Source organism: Capricornis sumatraensis, chromosome 8 (assembly GCF_032405125.1).
Source record: "Capricornis sumatraensis isolate serow.1 chromosome 8, serow.2, whole genome shotgun sequence".
NCBI classification, from domain to species: Eukaryota; Metazoa; Chordata; class Mammalia; order Artiodactyla; family Bovidae; genus Capricornis; species Capricornis sumatraensis.
The window spans coordinates 89,516,981-89,538,696 of NC_091076.1; the positions used below are offsets into that span (position 1 = coordinate 89,516,981).

The window sequence follows — 21,716 nt, forward strand, 5'->3', positions numbered from 1 at the left end:
GGTTAAGACCACACTTCTGCTGCAGGGGGCGTGAGCTCCATCTCTGATGGGGGAACTACTCGCATGCTGCAAGGCACAGCCAAAACAAAAAGAGCTCCCATCCTCCCATTCATCCAGGTCCTGCCAGGCCAACTGTGGCCTCAACATGCAGGAGCTCGGTGACGCTCACCTTCTTATTTCTGCAAGCACTTGTGAGAATTCAGACAGACTACCCCTCGAGCTCTGTTCTGGATGCACGGGTGAAGGCAAGAGCTGTGTTGCTTACTGAGTGAAATGTTCCTCCCTCTCACTTCAAGAAATGAGCCCCCTTGCCACACTCCCTGCTCCCCTCTCCCATCTCCAGGGGCCTCAGACTGTTACCTCTGGGGCTGGGGGTGGGGAGAAGCACTGATTGGCTCCTCACCTGATTGCCATGGTTACCTGCAGGGCCCTGCCAGCAGGTGCCAAGAACAACTGTAAACAGGAGCTCAGTTCCCTCATCCTCCTTGTCTTTCTCCTCGCGACCCCCCCCAACCCCGCCCCGTGAGGCCTCAGGGCCCCACACCTGACACCTAGCTTCTCCCCAGCTACAACTGGCTGGACCTCCAGCTCCAAACACCTTAGGGCAGAGCCTAAGGGAGAAAGGAAGAGACAAGTCCCAAGAAGCAGAAAAGGGAGACCGTGCCATTTGGAAGCTCTGCGGAGCTTTGGGGGCCAGTTCCAACCACATCCCCACAGAGAACCTGAGCACTGTCTCCCACCCTCAACTGGGGGCCAAGCCCTTCAATCCCATCTGGCCCCATGATGATGGAACAGTCCTTGCTCCTGGCCCCCAGGTTTCAGCCACAGTGGCAGGAAAGGAGCTTGATCACCCAGGACTCAACCCCAACTCCTCTGTGTCATCCAAGTCTGGCATGAGTCTTTACCCTTCCTCAAAGCCTCCTACTCACTGAACCAACCCCCCATATCTCCATTCTAACCAGGCTTATTCTGGAAGCTCCCCTCTAATTCAGACTTCTTTGTCAGTTTGTGGTTGTTTTTTTTTTTTTTCCCTGAGAAATAGCCAATCTTTGATAACCCAGAGATGACCTTCTGCTCCCTCAGATTCTCAGCTATAGGATTCTTTGCTCTGCTTTCCCCCAACATGAAGTTCACCCAACTCCCTTCCTAGAAAATCTCCAAGTCTTGGGAAGAGTCACTCGGGGTCACATCCAGACATCTAAAATTACAGAAGTGGAAGGGATCTTAGAAAGCATCTTGTCCAGTCCTTTCACTTTACAGATGAAGAAGCTCAGAAACAGGTGACTTGTCTTAGGTCAAGCAGCCACCCAGTGGCGGTCCTAGGACTAGACAGAGCCTGACTCCTATTCCAGTGCTCTTTACAGACTGGCACCCATGCTAGGCTTCCCACTCATTTAAGGAATCAATAAGCCTGGTCTGACTCCATCCACGCAGGCAGAAGGACTCCAGGTTCCATCAGAAGACCATTCAGTGAGCCATCGGGGTCAAAACATAACCATGAGGACACAGTCTCTCTTTGAAGTAGGAAGAGCGGGCAGAGGCTAATGGCCTTACCCAACTTCCCTAATACAGGTAGGGAAGCAGGCTCTATGGAAGCTCAAGGAGCCAGAATGTACTGGATCCCAGAAGTCCATCCCTCTCCCAGCTGTGTGGGTTCAGCTGTGGAAGCCTGCGGATTTGTGTGTGTGCAGAGAGAGCCGGGGGTGGAGGTCTGCCTGGGTCCCTCAAACTCTCAGTGTCCCCTGATCCCTGACCCTGAGGGCTCCTCCTGCCAGAAGCATCGAAAGAGTCCTCTAGTCTCCTGAAGCCGGGCTCACTCTACCCTCCCTCCCCTTCCCACCTCTCAGCGTCCTAAGATCAAACAAAGACAAATATCCAAAATATACACAGTTACACACTGCCAGATACACACACACACACATGCACACACAGCCAGACACACCCCCTCCATTTTTCTCTCCCACTCACAACACACACGGCCAGACGCTTGGCCAGACACACACACAGACACACCCCATCACACACAGAGCCAGACCAGAGCCAGGCCCACGCTTGCCAGATGTACAAACCACTCCCACCCACCCCAAGAAGCACACAGTCTGACATCCCTTCCTGAAACCAGAGCTGCAAACACACACTAACCTTTTGTGCATCCCTGGTCTACCCAGGGTAAATTATAACATAACTCTTCCAGCAACAAAGGCAGTACAGCTCGTAACCTCCACTCTGGGGGCCAGAGGCTGGAGGAGTGGGGTGGGCATCCAACCTGCACAAAGATGTCACCTCTTCGTGTTCAGGCTCTCTCCATTCCCATGGCAACAGCTCCATCAACCAAGATCTTCCAGGGAAGACCAGGAGCAGCAGAGAGCACCCCCTCAAAAGACTTCAACTTGAACCCCACCCAGCTATGCTCTCTCTGGATCCCAAGTCTTGAGTCTTACCTCGGGCCTGTTTCCTGCATTATTCCAAAGACAGCTCTAAGACCTCAACCCCCAACTCCAAACCAAGAAACCCCTGGGAAAACCTCCCCCCCAGAAAGCTGTAACAGAGCTTTCTTTATGTTCCTTCTCCAAGTACTAACACCTTGGAACAGAGTGGAGAGGGGGGAGGAAGAAGAGAAATGAGAGTTTCAGGAACAAACTGCAAGAGGCCCAGAGAAGGAGGCGTAAGAACGGAGTGAAAGACAACCAGGAGACCACCTCCCCACCCAACCCCAGCCTCAGGGAGCCCTGGAGACTAAGGCAGGGCGGCGGGAGATGAGGGGGGGTCTCTGAGAGACAAAGACCAGGGGGAAGCGCGGGGCAACGCCTCCACAATATTTACAGAAAAATTCGCCATCCCCAGGCCTCGTCCCCTACCTCAAGCCATCCGGAGCAATTCTGGGCAGATGGGGGCAGTGGGGGAGGGAGAGAGGCATGCTGGGCCCCCCGTGGAGACAGGGGGGCAGGGCTGTCTGCTAGTTGAGGGGTCCCACCCCCTTAGCACTAGAAGCAAGAGGATCTAGGGAGGGAGGGGCAGTCGGGCTACCCAGTGCAAGTGGGGCCAGGCGGCCAAACCCCTCCTGCCTCTGCGGGCGATAGGAAATATTGCGATAAATGTTCCCCATCTTCCTTCTACCCCCCTCCACCCCGGCTTCCCCAGGAGCCTGGGTCAGACGATCAGAGGCCCCAGTTACCGGGTGGCCGCTCCTACCTTCCCTAGAGCCAAACTTTCGGCGGGGCCCCAAGGAGGGGTGTTCCGGAGAAAGAGGCTCCGCTGAGGTGGTTCGGGGAGGGGGCGGGGCGCCCAGTCCCGGGATTGGGGGGAAAAGGGAGCGACTGGGGGAGGTGCTCGAGAGGACGGGGCCCGGCAGGGAAGAGCGCCCTCCTCCGGCCCCGCAGCGATCGAAAAGCTCGTCCCCTTCCTCCCGGCTTCGAGTCCTCGCGCGTCCACGACGCCTAAGTGCCCACGGATGAAAGCGAGAGCGACCCCTCCCCAGACCGAAAGGAGTACTGGGGGAGAGCCAGGGGCTGCTCTAGCTCGTGGGGAGGGCTAGGGGGACAGAGATCCGCCCCAGCGCGGAGCCCCAAAGCCCCGCGGTTGCCTCGGACCCTCCCCCTCGCTACCTCGGGAGCAGGGTCTAGGGGGGCTGCAGCACAAAGAGGTGGTGGTCGAGGAGACGCCAAATCGTTAAAAGGGGGAACCCACTTCGGCCATCTTGGAAGGGAGGAAAAGGAAAAGGGGAGAGAAAAAAGGGAGAAAGAAAGGCGGACGGGGCGAGCTAGGAGAGGGGCCGGCGGGGGTGGGGCGGAGACGCGAGACCAGGCCGGGCTCAGAGCCTCCCCGGGCAGGGGTTTGTAAAGAAGGATGTGCCGGCCCGCGTCCCAGTCCCCAGATGGTTACAGGGTCGGAGAAGGAGAGGAGAGGGGAGACTGCGTCCGCTTACCTGGGTTCGGGGTCCGGTGGGTCTCGGGGAGGGGGGGATGGGAGGGAGGGAGGGAAGGGAGGGGAGGGGGGCCGCAGCCGTGTCGCTCGCTCGGGCGGCGGGAGGGGAGAAACCTATGGTAAGAAAGGAGTTTGTGAAAGCGGTTTGGGGTGGGAGGGAGAGAGGGGAGGGGAGGGGACCGAGGGGGGAGGGGAGGAACCGGGACTCGGAGGGGGGGGACAAAATGGCTTTTTTCCTCCAGACAAGAGTAGGTCCCGCCCACTACTCACCCACGTGACCTCATTCCTTCAGGGTGTTTGCGGAGCGGGGAAGAGAAGGTGGGGGAGAGGCTAACGCGCTGCGCCCCCAACGCGGTGCCTGGCCCCCCAAAACTAGACTACGACCTCACTCTTTTCAACAGCCCCTGACCCTGGAGGATGAATTCTCTTCTCTGTTATCCTCCTCAACTAACCTCTGTCCCCAAAATATGTGGGCGCACCCCTTTCCCCCAGACCCTGCGGTCCTCGCCCCTAGCTGGGGCGCCTGGAAACCGGTGAGATGAGGACTCGGCTGAAATGTGACTCTCTCTACAGTCCTCCACGTCTCGGCTTCGACCAAAGGGCGCTGTGCTCGGGCTGGGACGCGATGCCTCTGGCCACGCGTCCGGGTTATTTTCATTCACTCTAAGTGACACTCTCTTGAAATTAATAACTGCATGAGTGAGAACGAGCGACTCCTTCCCACCCCCTGACCCCCTCGGCCGCCCGATCACCAGCTCTAAAACGCTGCGTCCGGGACCCAACCCGGCCTCTTCAGGGGCGCCAACTGCCGGGAGGACGAAGGCAGAGGCCTGGGGGCCCATCTCGCGGCCGGGGCTCGTTTGCTGTGGTGGAGTCTGGCGCCTAGGTGTGTTTGGGCGAAGAACGAGACGCAACCTGGGTCGGGAGGCAAGCTGAGGACGGCAGCTCAGGCTCCGGGCCCGGGACACAATAATCTGGCCGAAGGCGAGAGACCCGAATGCATTCGAAAACGGGGCGCCGGAGCTCGGAAGTGGGCCCGCGCTTTTTCTCTGCGGGGCACTGATTCCCGCATTTTTCGCCCGCACGCCGATCGCGCTCTGAGCTCTGCACTGTTGGTGCGCCTCGCTCGCCCCGGTGAGCGCAAAGACCGCTGGTGCCCGCCAACTCCGACCGTGGTTCCGGGCTTCGGTCTCCAGTGGCTCCTGCCGGGAGGAGAGAACTAGCAGGGAGCTTGGAAGAGCTAGGAGCAGCAGCTGAGGCCGGAGCCGGGGAAGCCGATCGATATTACATTATGGAGACTACGGTGGGCCCGCCTCATTAGGACGGTCGATTTGCGTATTCGTTATTCAGGATTTATTAGGGATGGTCGTTATGTCAGTCGCTCCAAAGAGCTCGATTACTCGGCCAGAAGCGCCATTAAGCGCACTGGCGGTGGGTGGCTCAAGTTAGGAAATTAGGAAACGAAATCTTCAGCAAGGATCGGACCCGCCTGCCTCTTCCTCCTTCTCTCCTCTTTGGCAGTCCAGGCAGATCGGAAGCTGAGGCCCCTGGACTGAATGCTTTCACCCTTTGGCTAGTGACCAGGAGACCTGTGGACACTGGCCTCCAAGTGACCCCAGCTTTAGCCTTTGGCTCACACCCACCGAGTGGGGGCGGGGGCGGGGGGAAGAGGAAGGGCTAGAGAGATTCCCGCCCAGGGTGGGTGGTCTGAGAACCCCTGGGAGTAGAGACAGGGGAGGATTCGATCACCTGCTGTCCTCTCCCTCCTTGTACTGGGAGAATGAGAGTTCCCGCCCTTCACTGAATGGGGGCTCTTGGCGTGGACACGCCCACTGTCCCTGGGGCAGGTGTGTTGCGGGCATCGTGGACTCTGCCCGGGAAGACTCGGGAATCCTCTTCAGTCCCCCAGTCACCCTGCCAGAGGGGAGAGCAGCTGGGACTCCTGATCTGCGACTCCTTTCAAGCTAGAAGATCCCCGGTGAGAGAAATCTGTAGGGGTTACGCGAAGGTCTCCGTCTCACCCATGATCCACAGGGGGCACTCAGGGGCTGCCTGGTTGAGGGTGGGAGGCTATCAGCTAAAGGGAAGTAGGCTGATGTCCCTCTGAGTCCCCACTGCGGTCCATTAATCCTGGAGTGCTGCCCGAGGGTGCCACTGTGCTCATTGGGAATCCGTTCACTGGTTCCTCAGATAGTTATTAAGCATCAGTCACAAACCACAAGACAGAAGGAGCATGCTGAAGCCCCCACTACTACTGCAACTTCGTCTTAATCACTTCAGTCACCTTCCAGTCCCCACATCCCTGGCCTCTCTGGCTTATCAGGGGAACCTTCTGACCAAACCCTTCTCAATTCTGAAGTTCTCTGGTTTCCCAACCAAAAAGCACCTGTCATGTGCCACTGTCAAATATTGCACTAAGCACAGGGGACGTAAAGCTGATGAGCCCGGCTTATGCCCACAGGGCATAAGAGTACTGGGGGCAAGCTGGAGGGTTACATAGCCTGTCCCGTTAGCTTCTATGGGCATTGTGTATCCCTTGGGTTTGCTGCTACCACCTACCACTGCCATTCCTTCCCTCCCCCTGTAAGGGTGGATGAGCACTGAAGAAGGTTTTCAAAAGAGGACTCCTCTGAGCCCAACCTTGAGGAGAAACCAAATGTGGAAGGGAACTGCTTGAGACAGTGCCTCCTAAAAGCAAGCCGAGTCTGCCACTCCCAGCCCAGGGATGCATCTCTGGCAGACATGAGGTGCCAAAGCTTCCCCTGGATTGTGTTAGTTGTAATATCTCAGGAGGTCACCTAGCTGACAGACTCTTCACCAGAAGAGTCGCTGTCTTAGACCAAAAGCTTCTGGAGGGCAGGAACTCGGGAATCTAGGTAATTATTTCCAGCACATATACTAAGAGATACTGTGGTGATAAGATCCGGAAGAGGATGACAATGTTAGGAGAGAGCAGCTCCTCTAGACATTTTATGAATATCTTTGCTGTGCTCTTTAACTCCTCTCTCCCCAAAATAATGTCCCTAGATTCTGCTTCTATTTCCCCATCTTCTTCCCCACCTCTCTGTATTTCTAGAAAAAGAACCTGTTTTGTTGTTGTCCAACTCCTTTTTCTCATGCTTCTCATATTGAGTCTTTTCCCTTTCTCCATTTCCCTTCCACTACGCCTATTTGTCATGTCTCCTCTTTCTCTCTGCATATATCACAGCTGTGTTCTCCCTTTCTCACCTTTCTCTTCATCCCTCAATTTGTCACTGCCTTTGTCTCTAGCGCTATTTTCTTCCTTTCCAAATGTAACATTTCGAGATTGTAACATCAATAGAGGCAGACAGTGGAAAACTGACCGATCTCCACTGCAAATTTATTCTTAATCTTGACGAAAAATGCAACCTGAAACGTATTGCACGGTGAGACAAAAACCTGTCTTTGCTTTTCCGGCAATCCAGTTTGGGGGCGGGGTTGGAGGTAGGTGGAGGAGGGAAGTGCTGTAGAAATCCTGTCATTAACTGAACAACGAATTTTCAATCACAATGACCCTCTGATTTCCTGTAGAAAAAGCGTTGTCTCTGCTATTTCAATACAAAATTTGGCTTTACAGCGGTTGAGTGAATAATGCCTTCAGATTTTCCTTTTTTATGGTGGGAAAAAGGAGACGTCCCTGGGTGGGCTCGAACCACCAACCTTTCGGTTAACAGCCGAACGCGCTAACCGATTGCGCCACAGAGACTGTGACAACTACTGCAGTGGCGGTGAGCCGAGTCAATGGGCGTGAGCCTGCGACAGCGGAAGACTCTAAACAAATTCCATAACGGGACGAGAGAAGTCAGACCCAAGGGACTAAGGGAAGGGTCTCGATCTAGGGATGGGAGTAGGCAGGACGTTCAACCTCCCCTGCATTGGCTCGAGGGTGGCTGGGGCTGGCGAAATTGTCGCCTGCTTCGTCTAGATCTTAGACGTGGGGAAGTCCGGAACGTTCTTCTTTAGGGTGATCTGATAATGAGGCTACGTGAAGTCGACCTGCAGCTTCCAAATGCCCCCTTTGCAGCCCAACCCCTGCAGCCGCAGAATATCTGCGACACCCTCCCAGCGCCCCTCTCCCTCTTAACAGTAAATAGGCACTTTATGGGTGCCTCCCAAAGACCGGACGCTGTTCTAGTTCAGTGCATGTCCAGAGCCTAGCATGGTGCCTGGCATACAACAGATGTAAGGATTTCTGGAATGAATAAATGAAACAAGCTTCATGAGTAGTATCCCCGACCGCACAGCGTGCCCTTAACCAACCCGGTAGCCCTTTACTGGAGCCAAAGCCCTTTATTTCGGGTTTCACCAGCCCACGTGGACAGAAGTTCCGGCCGGCGTCTCTGGCTTCCAGAGACTGGGTCCACCGCTATCCCAGCTTGCACCGCGACGCCGAGCTCTTCCGCACTCACAGTGACTTTTCACTTTGCGCTTTCCTTACCTAGGTTTTGGCTTCTCAACCAAACTCCTGTACTGATGACTGACAAAGATGCAGAGCCAATAGAAAGTCAAAATGTTCCGGAAGGGTCGGCCTCTCAGCCAATAGCGAGAAAGCAGCGAGGGTGGTTGCGTAGTGAGGCCCTTAGCAGGTTTGCTGGAATTGTGGCGATTGGAGGTCCTAACACACCGCAATCATGGTGAGACAGGGAGCAAAGAAAAGGGACTTGGGGTAGGAATAGAGGAATAGGGAGGGGAGGTCATGGGAAGTTTGGGAGGTCGAGAGGTGATCGATTGAAGGAAGCCACTTCAGTTTGAAGGGGGAGCGAACCTTGGTGAGGACCGCGGCGGGGAATGGGGCTCCTCGCAGCCTCACAGCGCTAACCTCAGAGCTGGAGTTCAGGGTATCCAGGCGCCTCCAGAGTGGAGGACGGTGCGTAGAGAAGCCTGCGAATCAGGGGCTGCGCCGGGTGCTATGGCCTTGTTTGCCCCTCGAGCTGAGCCCCTCCGCTCTGTTTGCTTCAGTCTATTATGTCCTATAACGGAGGGGCCGTCATGGCCATGAAGGGGAAGAACTGTGTGGCCATCGCTGCTGACAGGCGCTTCGGGATCCAGGCCCAGATGGTGACCACGGACTTCCAGAAGATCTTTCCCATGGGCGACCGACTGTACATCGGCCTGGCGGGTCTTGCCACCGACGTCCAGACAGTGTAAGTGTCGGGGGTTCCCACCCACACCCACGCTTCTTGGACTAGCCTTGCCTAGCGGGATGAGTGGCCTGGGTGTCAGTCTTCTACTGAACACCACCAGTGAATCTGAGACTTTGTCGAACATTGTAAACGATAGAGTGGATCCTAACCAGGTTAGCATTTACTCTGAGCCAGATACTGTTGAAAGCACCTTATCTTCATGGACTTTAATCCTCTTAAGAACATACATCACCATGTTGCTCTCCCATTTTGCAGATGAGGAAACAAAGTATCAGAGAGTCTTACTGCTCAAGGTGTAAGCTAATGAATGACTCTCAGGATCCCAATTTCTGAGGCCAAGGCTCATGCTCAGTCCCTAAAGAACTACAAGTGGTCTAGTTGGGAGACAAGGCAGGCATATCGAAAGATAACTAATCCATAATGAGCTGGTGCATATTAACTGCTAGAGTAGCTGTTTAGTTGACAGTGATTTTGTGAGAAAAGGGAGAATTGGGGAGATGAAATAAGTGATTCTGTGAGGTGTGAGGGTTGTGGTCATAATGGGGTGGTGTGGTAGGAAAGGAAAAGAAGGCATTTCTGAGAGTTGTTGCTGACTTACCTCAGTGGCTACTTGGATATTGTGAGGCCAAAGAGCTGTGCGTTGAGGTTGGGGTTCATGTCTTTTTTATCTGTTAAGTGTTTAGTTTATTACTTGACATGTAGGCAATCCAGAAATGTTTCAAAGATGATTTTTGTTTTGAACATGTTGACTGAAATTGAGAAGACTAGTTTTAGGGGAAAGGTGATGACTTTGATTTTGATACCAGTTTTGAAGTGACAAGCCAAGCCAAGTAGAAATATTCTGTGAGCAGTTGAGGTCTTGAGATTATAGCTCAGGGCTGGATAGGCATTGGTGATCTGTTAAATCTATGGGAACAGATTACAGAGAGACAAAATGTATAGAGGGAAAAAATAAGTGACAACTCGAGAGCTGAACTGTATATTCAGTAGTGGGGTAAGAAGAGAGACAAGAGGAAAAGAGTCAGGGTCAAAGTTTCAAGAAGGAAGATGGGGTTACAGGTGGCCTAAGCAGCAGCACTTCTTGGACATGGTTCTTAGAAGATTGACAGTTCCTGATGTGATATTTTTGAATTGCGGTGCTAGAGAAGACTCTTCAGGGTCCCTTGGACTTCAAGGAGATCAAACCAGTTGATCCTAAAGGAAATCAACCCTGAATATTCAGTAGAAGGACTGATACTAAAGCTGAAGCTCCAATACTTTGGCCACCTGATGCGAAGGGCTGACTCATTAGAAAATATCCCTGATGCTGGGAAAGATTGAAGGCAAAAGGAGAAGAGGGCAGCAGAGGATGAGAAGGTTAGTTAGCGTCACTGACTCTGTGGACTTGAGTTTGAGCAAATTCCAGGGGATAGTGAAGGACAGGGAAGCCTGGCGTGCTGCAGGTCATGCGGTCACAAAGAGTTGGACACAACTTAGCGACTGAACAACAACAAATGTGGATGGGAGCTTGTCAGGACTTTTTTCCTCTCATTTCCTTTAAATCTTCCTAAAGTCTCAAGAATATATGTCATTTGGATATTCTTCCTGAGATCTGAACCAACCAGCCCTTTTATCCCGGTGCTGGTGGAACTGGAGAGTGATGGCTTAGTGTTCCTGTCACTGTGAAGGCCCCCATTAGTCTTCCTGTCTCTAATCACAGCTGTTCGCCTCACACTATTTTCTTTTCTTCAGGAGGCTTCTCTCACCAAGTTTGCATGTTTGTGGGCAGTCATCGCTAATTTTGCTGGGCCTCAGTTTCCTCACTGTATGATGAAGCTTAGGCTTGTGTCTTTCTTCTGGCGTCCTGTGACCCAGTGCTCCGCTTCCAGCAGTCTTCTCACTGGTCTGCTCCCTGCAGGGCCTATCCCTGGGCTCTGAGATGGCACTGGAGGAGGCGTGGCCTATTTTCCTAGGTGTCTTTCAGTCCATTAGTGCAGCTGCTGCTGTTTATTAACACTCATACATTCTCTCACTGCCAAATGACTTACTTTGTCCCCACCTTAGGAATGGAAAAATTAAGTGGGAAGAGGAAGACTTAGCCCAAGGCAGCTCTCTCAGTTTACTGCTCTTTTACTGTGAGCTGCCGCACTATGTCTGCATTCAGGCTCCTGGCCAGAGTGTGCTGTATAAACTATTCCTCAGAAAAGTGTGTTGGGGGGGTGGGGTGCGGTGGGAACCCACTTCTTTACTCCCCTTTTCTCACCTCAGAAAAAGTATGAGGCAAAAGGTTAGCAGAGTGGCATGTTTACAGGTAGAAGTGTTGGACAAAACCTCAAAGTGGGCATGAGGCTGGACTTCTGGTAAGAAAATCACTGGGAGATGGGGAGGAGTCTCTTGGCAAGTTTGGGCTTATGTGTCTCCTTAGGCACCTCCTGACCTCCATGAGGTGGACACCAGGGGACATTCAGCAATTACTTGCTAACACACTTTCTCTTTCTACCACAGTGCCCAGCGCCTCAAGTTCCGGCTGAACCTGTATGAGCTGAAGGAAGGCCGGCAGATCAAACCTTACACCCTCATGAGTATGGTGGCCAACCTCTTGTACGAGAAACGGTGAGTAGAAGTGTAGCCTGGGACTTGGGGAACATACCTAGGAAGGAGGTTCCCCCTGGCTGACTCATGTCTTATTTGTAGGACAGTATCCTTACTTTGGGGGGTATGTTTTCTCTGGGCCTAACAATCAAATAAGAAAGAAAAAGGGCTACTTCAGAAGAAGGCAGGGAATGCAAACAGCAAATAAACTTGCTCCCAGGCAACAAAATTAATGCTACCGACGTTTGCCCAGGAGTCTCCCAGCCAGGAGCCACCCTTACCCCAGAGTTCATTCTGTCATGATCATTAGATTCTCTGGAATACATGGAATCTAGGAATTGGGTATGTTAATTTTTGACATTTGAGAACTTTATGGTGAGACAAGAAGGAGCCCCTAATACTGCCAATAAAAAGTAAACACTAACCTTCAGGTGGTACCTTGGCATCAACATGACTGGAAGTATAAGCGCAGGCCCTGAGTTGTGTTGTTGTATTTAGTTTTAAGGTTGTTACCCAGATAATACAGGACATTCTTATTTAACTTTATTTTCAGTTTATTGAGGGGAAAATACAAAATTAATTTCTTAGAGAAATTTGATATCTCGGAATCTGTTGGAGAAAGACCAGATCAAAGTGCACTGCTCTGACCTCTTCCTCTACCTAACAATTATTATTTTTTATTTAGAATTATTTTTTACAAAGTTGTACCTTAAGATCATGCCTATGGATATTACTGAGAACTGATATAAGACATGAATAATGTCTGTTTACTTACTGTTTCTGTTGAGGATAGTGGCCATTACTTTTTGAGTATTTCCTATATAAAGATCCCTATGATGACCTAGGACCCTATGACATCCTGATGTCAGAGCAGTCATCACCCCTTTCCCCAGTGACCTGAGTCCTCATGGCTTGAGATGGGGCTAGATAATCAGTCACAAACAGGGTGTTAAGGGGCCAAAGATTTGACCCATAAATAAAAAGAGTGGGGATTGTGGAACCCTGTACCAAGGTCATCTCTGGAACTGACTAAGCCCCATAACAGCTGTTGCCTTGAGACCCCCTGACCTAAACCAGCCAACTCCCTGACTCCGTATTAGGTAAAATACCCACTCTATAGCACCCTAACCAATCACCTAATGCCACCCTTCCGGCAGGAAGTTTCTTTGTCTTTGAGACTATAGAAATTGGCTACTAGCCCACAAAACGGGTCAGCTCTCCCTTGAGCTGGCCCGGTGTTTAACAGTGTCTCCTGCCTAATCAACTGTATTTTCCTCTCTAAATAAATAAATGAATGAAGATCTCTTAAGATAGATTCTTCTCAGATCTCAAGGTCTAGAACAAGTTTCTGATGAGCTGGTATTTCCTGATGGTAGACAATGACAATAATCCACCTCACTGAGTATTTTTTTTGCTTTGCCTGCTGGGAGACTCAGAACAAAACTTTGTGTTTACTTTGAGTGTCTTGTATTCTGTTCAGAGGGTTTTTTTTGCTGGTGGTGGTGCATAGGAAGACCTTTTTTTAATGAACTGATTTACAATGTTTTGTTAGTTTCTAGTAGCACAAAGTGATTTAGTTTTATATATATGTGCATATTCTTTCCCATTATGGTTTTTTTTCAAGGGCTTCCCCGATGGCTCAGTTGGTAAAGAATCCGTCTGCAGTGCAGGAGAACCCGGTTTGATTCCTGGGTTGGAAAGATCTGCTGGAGAAGGGATAGGCTACCCACTCCAGTGTTCTTGGGCTTCCCTTGTGGCTCAGCTGGTAAAGAATCCCCCTGCAATGCAGGAGACCTGGGTTCGATCCCTGGATTGGGAAAATCCCCTGGATGAAGGGAAAGGCTACCCACTCCAGTATCCTGGCCTGGAGAATTCCATGGACTGTGTAGTCCATGGGGTCGCAAAGAGTCAGACATGACTGAGCAACTTTCACTTCACTTCACGTGTTTTTTTTACAGGATATTGAATAACCGTTATATTGATAAGATATTGAACATAATGCTGTAGAGTAGGACCGTGCTTAACTATTCCATACATAGTAGTTTGTATCTGCTAATCCCAAACCCTTAATTTATCCCTCCCCACTCCCTTTCCCCTTTGGTAACTGTAAGTTTTCTATGTCTATGAGTCTGTTTCTGTTTCACAAATAAGTGTGTGCCATGTTTCAGGTTCCACATAAGTGATACCATGTAGTATTTCTTACTTCACTTAGTGTGATCATCTCTGGGTCCATCCATGTTATTGCAAATGGCTTATGTTTTAGTGGCTCAGTTTTATTTTCAGTGTTTTTCTACCAGCTGCTTGAAATCTTTTTTTGAAAGGAGTAAAGGTATAGGTGCATAAATAGAAGACTGAACGGTGATAGGACCTGGATGAGGATAGGGGAGAGTAGGGTAAAACCAAAACAGAATTCCCAAAGAAAGAAAGAGGAAGAGAGGGCCAGTGGTGAGAGAATATGCAGGGACGAGTCAGAGAAAAGAAGAAGTCTTAGCGCATTTATAGATGCCAGGAGAGGAGGGGAAGGGGGATTTGGATCTGGGCCAGGGCCTTGTCTGGATAGACTAAACAGGAAAGGAAATGTCCTTGAGTGCCATTTTCTCTTTCTGCTCCTGGTCCCACAGGTTTGGGCCCTACTACACGGAGCCGGTCATTGCCGGATTGGACCCGAAGACCTTTAAGCCTTTCATTTGCTCTCTAGACCTTATTGGCTGCCCCATGGTGACCGATGACTTTGTAGTCAGTGGTACCTGCACTGAACAAATGTACGGGATGTGCGAGTCTCTCTGGGAGCCCAACATGGTGAGTTGTTGGCGTGGAGTGGGGCTGAGTTCTGAGGTGCCCACTCCTTGACCATCAGGGGAAAATGTGTTTACCTGACTGGTAATGAGGAGAATCCCTGGAGAAGGAAATGGTAACCCACCCCAGTATTCTTGCCTTTGAAATTGCGTGGACAGATCAGCCTGACAGGCTACAGTCCATGGGGTTGCAAAAGAGTAACAACAATGGGGAGAATGTGTGGGCAGGAGAGAAAGCCACAGCCGTTGAGCCTTGGAAGGGTGACCAGGAACTTCATCTGCCAGAGCCTTGGGTCCTAGAGAGCACCTTCTGTGAGGAGACCTCAGTCAGATATTTGCTACAGTGACAAATAATTCCTCATGTGGGGTTTATGGGGTTCTCACATCCATTCATTGAATACAGATTTAACAGGGTGCAGAATTATTTAGAGGCAGCTCAGCAGAACAGGCTGTGGAGCCAGGTTGTCTGGGTTGGGAACCCAGATCCACCTACCATCTAAATTAGTTATGTTCTTGGGTAAGTCACTTTACTTCTCTATGCCTCCACTTCCTCAGCTGTAAAGCAGGCATAATAGTAGAACCTGTCTTACGAGTGGTGGTGTGAGGAAATGGCCTGGAAAGATGGGAACAGTGCCTGACAGGGAGGGTTATCTGGTGTGCCAGTTCTGCCAGGCTCCAGGAAAACCAGGAAGTCCATCCTCAGGGCCCATTGCAGCCAGTGAAGCCAGACAGACACCCAGTTATCTGTTAAAATGAAGCTGACTGGGAAGAGGAGGAAAGAAAGGACCTGGTTGGCAGAAGGAACAGCCTGTGCAAAGGTCAGAGGTTCAGGAGGGGCGTGGGGAGTTGAGTGACTGGAGAGAGCTTGCTGTGGTTGCTGGAGTGTGGGCAGAATGTGGGCTAGAGAAAGGCGGAGCCTGAGGTCAGAATGAGACTTGCAGATGCCTTGGATGGCATGCCAAGGAATTGGCACTTTTTTCTTCTGACATGGTGTCTAAGGTAGTAAGAGACCCTAGGAGCCGGAGGCCTGCAGGTTGGTACAGTGGGCTGTTGGCACCTGCAGGAGGTGCTGAGGTCCTGAGCAAAGAAGGTGGCATTGGGGGAGCAGGGCAGCCAGAGTCTAGAGGACTTGGTCCCTTAAAACAGAAGTGAGAATGGTGGAGATGCTGAGGACACTTGAGTTTTCTAGCTAAGCCAGCCAAGATAGAGGATATAGAGGATGGGAGAGGCTTGGCAGGAAGTGGTTCCATGGTTGGATAGGCTAGGTTCTGTGGCACTTCTGAGCCACGTGGGAGGAGAGATCATCAGACAGCTGGTGAGGCACAGAGGAGCGGTGAGGACTGTTCTCCCCATTTTACAGAAGAGGGATTGAGGCTTTGTGGAGGGACAGACTTGCTCAAGGTCACACTGCTGGTTAATGGAGGAGGTTCAGGGCCTCAACTTTATCTTCCGTAACCCTGCTTCCTTCTGAGAAGGGGGTGAGGGCGTTTCTCGTACCCAGGGAACTGTCCCTCCAGACACAGGAGGTGCCAAAGCTGGGCACCTTGAGCCTAGAGAAAAGAGAATTAAGGAGCCAGACCAAGTGAAGGTCTGAGGTTCTGGGGATTGAAAGGCTGCTACTCTGTTGGCAGGATCCAGAGCACCTGTTTGAAACCATCTCACAAGCCATGCTGAATGCTGTGGACAGGGATGCGGTGTCAGGCATGGGAGTCATTGTCCACATCATGTGAGTATGCGTTGGGAGGTCTGGGAGCCTTGCGGACACGTGCCTCTCCCCTCCAGCACAAATAGCCCATCTTCCCAGCCCCCGAGTCAGGTGTGAAATAAGAAGGGTTCTTGCAGCAGGCACCAGATAGCAGAAATCTGTGCTTCCTGAGGGTGGCAGCTGGGAGCCTACCTGGATTCCCCCAACCTCTGTCCAGTGAGGCTCCCTGGCCCCAAGTCGCCTCCTCTTGCTCACAGTAGACATTTCTTTCCTTCCTGAACAGTGTTCCCAAAATCTCAGGGACCTGTGCAGAGCTCCTACAGATTGATCAGAATAAATCCTGGGTCCCTCCTCTCCTCTCCCAGGTCGCACCAGCATGGAAGCCACACCTGTGTGGTGCACCGAGCTCAGTGACCACCTTCTAACCCCCTGGCCAGAGTCCTTACTGGCACCCTTTCCCTCTTGTGTGGGGCTGTCACCAGGAGTCTGACTAGCTGAAGTGAAAAGTACCCTCCCAACAGCTTTCCTCGGAAACTGTCCCAGAATAAGGGTCCCATTTGGACCCTGTTGTTATGGGATGACCTGCTGAATTACCGTGAAAAACAGATTAGGGCTGATACTGAGAATCTGTATTCACTGAAGTGAAACACCTCATACCTCCTTCCTCAATTCCTTGTTCTCTAGGCCTGGGGAGCTCTCGCCCTGCTCTGGAGTGCTTCACACTCCAGCCTTGAGTCATCCTAGCTCTTGATGGCTTCACCTACAGAAATGTCTCTTTTCCCCTTCCTCACCATAGGCCAGGGCAACAAGCTGATGTTAGTGTAGCATGGGCAAAACAGTTAACCCGAGTTAGGACAGCTGCTTGTTGCACTCTGTTCTGCAGTCTCATGGATTTAGATGTTCTGTGACTTTCTCCCCCTGCAGTGAGAAGGACAAAATCACCACGAGGACACTGAAGGCCCGCATGGACTAACTGTTTTCAGAGCCCACTTTTTTTTTTTTAATAAAAGATTTTCTTTCACTCCTGCTTCTTTGAGTGTTTTACCACAGATCTCTGTCCCCAGCTGGGCAGTTACAAATAGCTACTTGGGGTGCAGCTTAGCCCTCGGCTTTTCTTGACTTGCAGTATGCTCTCTGGTCCACCAGTGGGAATGGTCTCTACAGATCACTGTGGGGCACCTGCTGTCCTGGAACCTGCACAAGGTGCTTTGTATGATCTAGAATTTAATCATCAAATTGATTCAACGTAATACATGTTTTTTCCCTTGTTTAATGACAGTTAAGTAACTTGTCCAAGGCCACTTTGTGGTAGAGCAAAGGTGTAAGCCCATGTTCCATTTGACTCCAAAGCCTAGAATCCTTTATACTCAACTCTTGGAAAACCCTTAAATATTCTTTGTTTCAGGTAGAAATTTGGCCACATATCCATAAGTAATATCTTTACACAGTAGTGTTTCTTAATCTTGGCTACATTTTAGTTACCTAGGGTGCTTCCAAAACACAGGATCCCTGATTTATTTGGCCTTTTAAAGGGGCCTGGACACCTGTTTTTCCCAAAAGTTCCCCAAATGATTCCAGCTTGCAACCTGTTGCAGATCCCCTAATAAGCAAGTACTCCCTAAACTCTAGCCTCCATTATAATCATCAGGAGGGCTTGATAAAGCAGTTTCTAGTCCCGAGCTGCAGAGGACCCTGAGGATTTGTAAGTTCCTAGGTGTGGTCCTGGACCACAGTCTTGAGAACCACTGGATTTAAAAGTCGAGGTGGAGAAGTGGAGGCATGTAGAAGTGACTTGTTGAAAGTCAACAACATAGCTGGTCAAGGGAGAGTGGGACAGAGGCGTGGCTCCACCAAGTGCTGCTTCTGCGCACTGGGGAAGTGCGGGCAGTTTGTCCACTCCTCTGAGAGGGCAGGGTGAGGGGAAAGGTGGTTGACAGGTGGACCCTCCGGGGTCTGTGCCCCTGCAGGTGTACATGCTAAGTCGCTTCAGTCATGTCTGACTCTTTGTGACCCTATGGACTGTAGCCCACCTGGAAGCTCTGTCCATGGGCTTCTCCAGGCAAGGATACTGAAGTGGTTGCCATTGCCACTTCCGGGGATCTTCCAAACCCACCGACTGAACCCACGTCTCTTAAGCACCACCTTAGTCACTGCTTATTAACGGCATCTGAAAAAGAGTGATCAGAGGTCCTGACTCTTACTCAAACTCAAGCCCAGATTTAGCCCAAGCAGTCCCTGAAACAGACCCAAACCTTCTAATTAGGAAAAAGATAAAAGGATTATTTCCAAAGGACTCACATATAACAGGTGTGTACACAAAGCTTTTTTGAGTTTTATTTTTTTCCTCGGGTTGGAGATTCATCTTCTAACATGCATGCATCTTAAAACAGTAACAGGGTCTCGAATTGTTCCGAGCAGACATTAGACAAGCACAGGGGTTTGAAAATTCCTATTAAAAAAAATGGAAATTGCAATGGGAAATTGAGAAGTCACACACATGTGGTAGGGTGGTAGTTTATCCTGCTCCCCCAAAAGCTGAATCTAAACTTCACATTTTTTTTACTACACTGACCTGACCTGATGCTTGGGTGTGCTGAGTGGCACCAGGCCTTGCCCCCAAAGGCTGTTGGTTCCCACTTCCTCCCAAAATGGCTCTGAGCAAGGAGAAGGGACTCTGGAAGTTTCCTCCCCCAGCCTCCAAAGGATCGCCAGGGACAGCCAAGTCTCCTCTTCCCTTTGGAGACACCTCCTAAGTGTCTCATTTCAGAAGGCCAGGGCTGTGTCACAGAGCCCCTGCAGATGGCTGGTAGATTTGGGGGCAGTTTGAATGTGTTTTCCCTTTGATTCCTGTGCTCAGGTTGGAGCCCCCTCCCCACATTTCTGCCAGAAAGAAGTGGGGTCCCTGGAACTGGGGGAGCCACAGGTCTAAGGTCAGAGCCTTTTAAGGGTGGTTTTAAACACACCGTCCCTTCTGGCCCCTAACATTTGAGTAGCTCAAATGCTGGGAATTGCTGAAATTTTCTCTTCAACTTGATAAAAAGACAATTAGAGGAGGGTGGGATTGGCTACTGAGAAAAGTCCTGGGTCTTTGGTCCACCTCTCTGGGCAGACCCTGGCAGACTGTGAAGGGGAGAAAGCAGGGCAGGAGCATGTAGTCCCAAGCCCTGAGCACTACAGGAACCTGTGCGAGGCCTGAACACAGGCAAGAGGAACACAAGGAGGAGGAGGGGGCAGGGAGGATAAGCTGCCTGTAGTGGGGACCGAGGGAGGGCCACTCAGCCACAGGGGCGACTTGCAGCACGTGCCACAGACCAGTAACCCCTGAGCTAAATAAGGAGACATCGAGCGCTGCCTCGGGCTGTGCCCCTGGAACTGCTGGCTTCCTAGCCTGCCCCGTAGCCTCCACGCTGGAAGGCACAGGGAAGGAGCTCGTACTGGGGGATGAAGACTCAGTGGTTCATTAACAGGAACAAGGGCCAGAGGCCGCCTTCTAGTGGTTGAGGTGGAGATTTAAGGGGAACTCTTCGCTTTGGTGAGGAGACCTGGGAGATGAGAGTTTTCTCAGCACAGACTTTCAGAAGAAGAGGGGCAGGATGGGAAGAGCTGTAACTGGTTAAGTGGTAGAGGGAGAGAATGGAGAATCCTCCTCCCTTATCCCCAACCAGGCCTCATCCAGGCAGCCGTGTCCTATTCTTATGCCTTTGTTCTTGGGAGACCCCAAATTATTCTGGGATGCCGTAAAACCATTCAGCTTTTCTTCCTGGCTCCAGAGTGATGGTGAGGGTAGTAACTTGCCCCTGGATGCCTTCTACTGGCCAGACAAGGCATGGGAGGACTGGGAAAAAAGCAGGGACAGACAAAAATTTGGGGATCACTTCACTTTCTCTACATTCAAACTGCAAACCAAATTTAACATCATCCTTACAAAAAGAAGAGAAAAACCTTGTATAAACCAAGATAAATAGCTTTCAAATATTTGAATGCCAAAGGAATTAAAGGACCAAACCCAAGGTTTTGAAGATAGCACAGAGAATGACCTTTTAAAAAAATTTAAAATCCACCAAACCACAGCTTAAATGTTTTGACCCGGTCAACAATACTGTCAGAAAAACAAAAAGAGCATTTAAAACAGAATGCTACCTCTCAAAATGTAAACAATATACAAAAAAAAAAACACACACCCCACAAAAACTCAATGTTAAAGAAGTTAGATATCTGGTAGCTCACCTTTAACTGGGAACAACTGGTTACACTTTTCATACACATTATGAGGGACATGATCAGCAGACCAAATGGCAGGAAGCTGGAGAGAGCCCAGGGCTGTGGCGGCCCCGAGGACAGCCTGCCAAGATCGGGAGTTGCTGGTCCCGACCAGGAGCAGATTCAAATTTTCATTCTTGATTAGAAGATGGGGAAATCAAGTCCAAACATTATTCCTACTACCCCCTCCCTAAGTGAAATCTGTTTTCTCCATGAGCCACTTGGTACAAGTTCTTCCCCAAGTCACTTCGCGGTCTTGCTGCTGACATCCAGAGATACCTACAGCCCCTTTCGGGGGCCAGGGCAGCTGTCCGGCCCGTTTGCCTCTCCAGAAGGGTTCTGACAGCTCAGCAGAGTCCAAGAACATGGTTTCCATTACACCTGACCTAAATGCTGTGCATCGGGCACAGAGATGTTGCTGGCTCCTGCTTCAGAAGCTGAGCTTGACCAGGTTGAACAAAGCCAAAGAAACCAATCCATTCATTCAAAATGGTTCCACAAAATTTCTTTCCATTTGCAGAGTTATCTACAAGTTTCACCGCACCTCATCCTAAGTCCCCAGTTCCTGGGGAGGAGGTGAGAAGACGCAGGGATGTACCTCCCCCAGCACAGGGTTGTTTTCTCTCATGACCAGCCCAGACTGCTCTGATGGCCTCACAAAAGGACGCAGTTCTGAGGCCTCAGTAGCAGGCTCAGAAGGTGGTAGAGATCCTGAAGGAAGCAGCCAGATGCCACTCCTGAGGAGGCCTGTGGTAGCAGATATGCAAAAAGTCTATGCATCAAGGAAACACAGCTCCAAGGTTGGGCCAGGTTGAATTGCACATCAGGCCTCCAAACTGTATTTCCCAGGTCAGATCCTCAAGTGACTCAAGCAACCTCAGGCTTGGGTGGCACACTCCAAAGGGGAGGGCAGGGTACACCATTCCTGCTGGCCACAACCATCCAGGTGGCACATTACTGCATGGAAGCCTCGGGGCTTGAAGAGGTATTCTCTGTAAGGAGCGCCCCAGGCCCCAGCTAAAAGCTCACCTACAAATGAGAATGCCTGGGAGAAGATCTGAAGGAAGTAAATGGATGGAGGGCACAAGACCTCATTCGATACTCATCAGCTTTTCTGGAGTTTTCTCAAGGGGAAATGACCATGTAAGCATGAGGGTCCTGTTATATCCAGAGGTGCTTTCTAGTTCCTCTTGACTCAGTGGGAGACAGGCTTCATTCACAGAGACGATGTCTGCACTCCAGGGGCCGCAAAGAGCCTGGGGCTTGGGTGATGATCATGGGGTTCTCTGAGAACCA

The 21,716-nt window shown here is 51.0% G+C and overlaps 1 protein-coding gene and 1 non-coding gene across 2 annotated transcripts; one reads left to right on the forward strand and one right to left on the reverse strand.

The window, feature by feature from the left end:
- Positions 1 to 7,577: 7,577 nt before the first annotated feature.
- TRNAN-GUU (transfer RNA asparagine (anticodon GUU)) lies at positions 7,578 to 7,651 on the reverse strand. The gene has a single exon. It is a non-coding gene; the product is annotated as a tRNA-Asn (tRNA).
- An 859-nt stretch (positions 7,652 to 8,510) lies between these two features.
- On the forward strand, positions 8,511 to 17,176 carry PSMB3 (proteasome 20S subunit beta 3). The gene is made up of 6 exons (XM_068978302.1): positions 8,511 to 8,579; positions 8,905 to 9,089; positions 11,574 to 11,681; positions 14,282 to 14,459; positions 16,087 to 16,181; positions 17,085 to 17,176. Exons 1-6 carry the CDS (start codon positions 8,577 to 8,579, stop codon positions 17,131 to 17,133), a joined length of 618 nt encoding a protein of 205 aa, XP_068834403.1. The 5' UTR covers positions 8,511 to 8,576; the 3' UTR covers positions 17,134 to 17,176.
- The last annotated feature ends 4,540 nt before the right edge of the window (positions 17,177 to 21,716 follow it).

What these genes read in the sequence shown, in the direction of transcription:
- PSMB3 (XM_068978302.1), top strand. An exon ending in GCCACCGACGTCCAGACAGT is followed by an intron (nt 9,090 to 11,573) that starts GTAAGTGTCGGG and finishes TTTCTACCACAG; the next exon opens with TGCCCAGCGCCTCAAGTTCC. An exon ending in CTCTCTGGGAGCCCAACATG is followed by an intron (nt 14,460 to 16,086) that starts GTGAGTTGTTGG and finishes CTCTGTTGGCAG; the next exon opens with GATCCAGAGCACCTGTTTGA.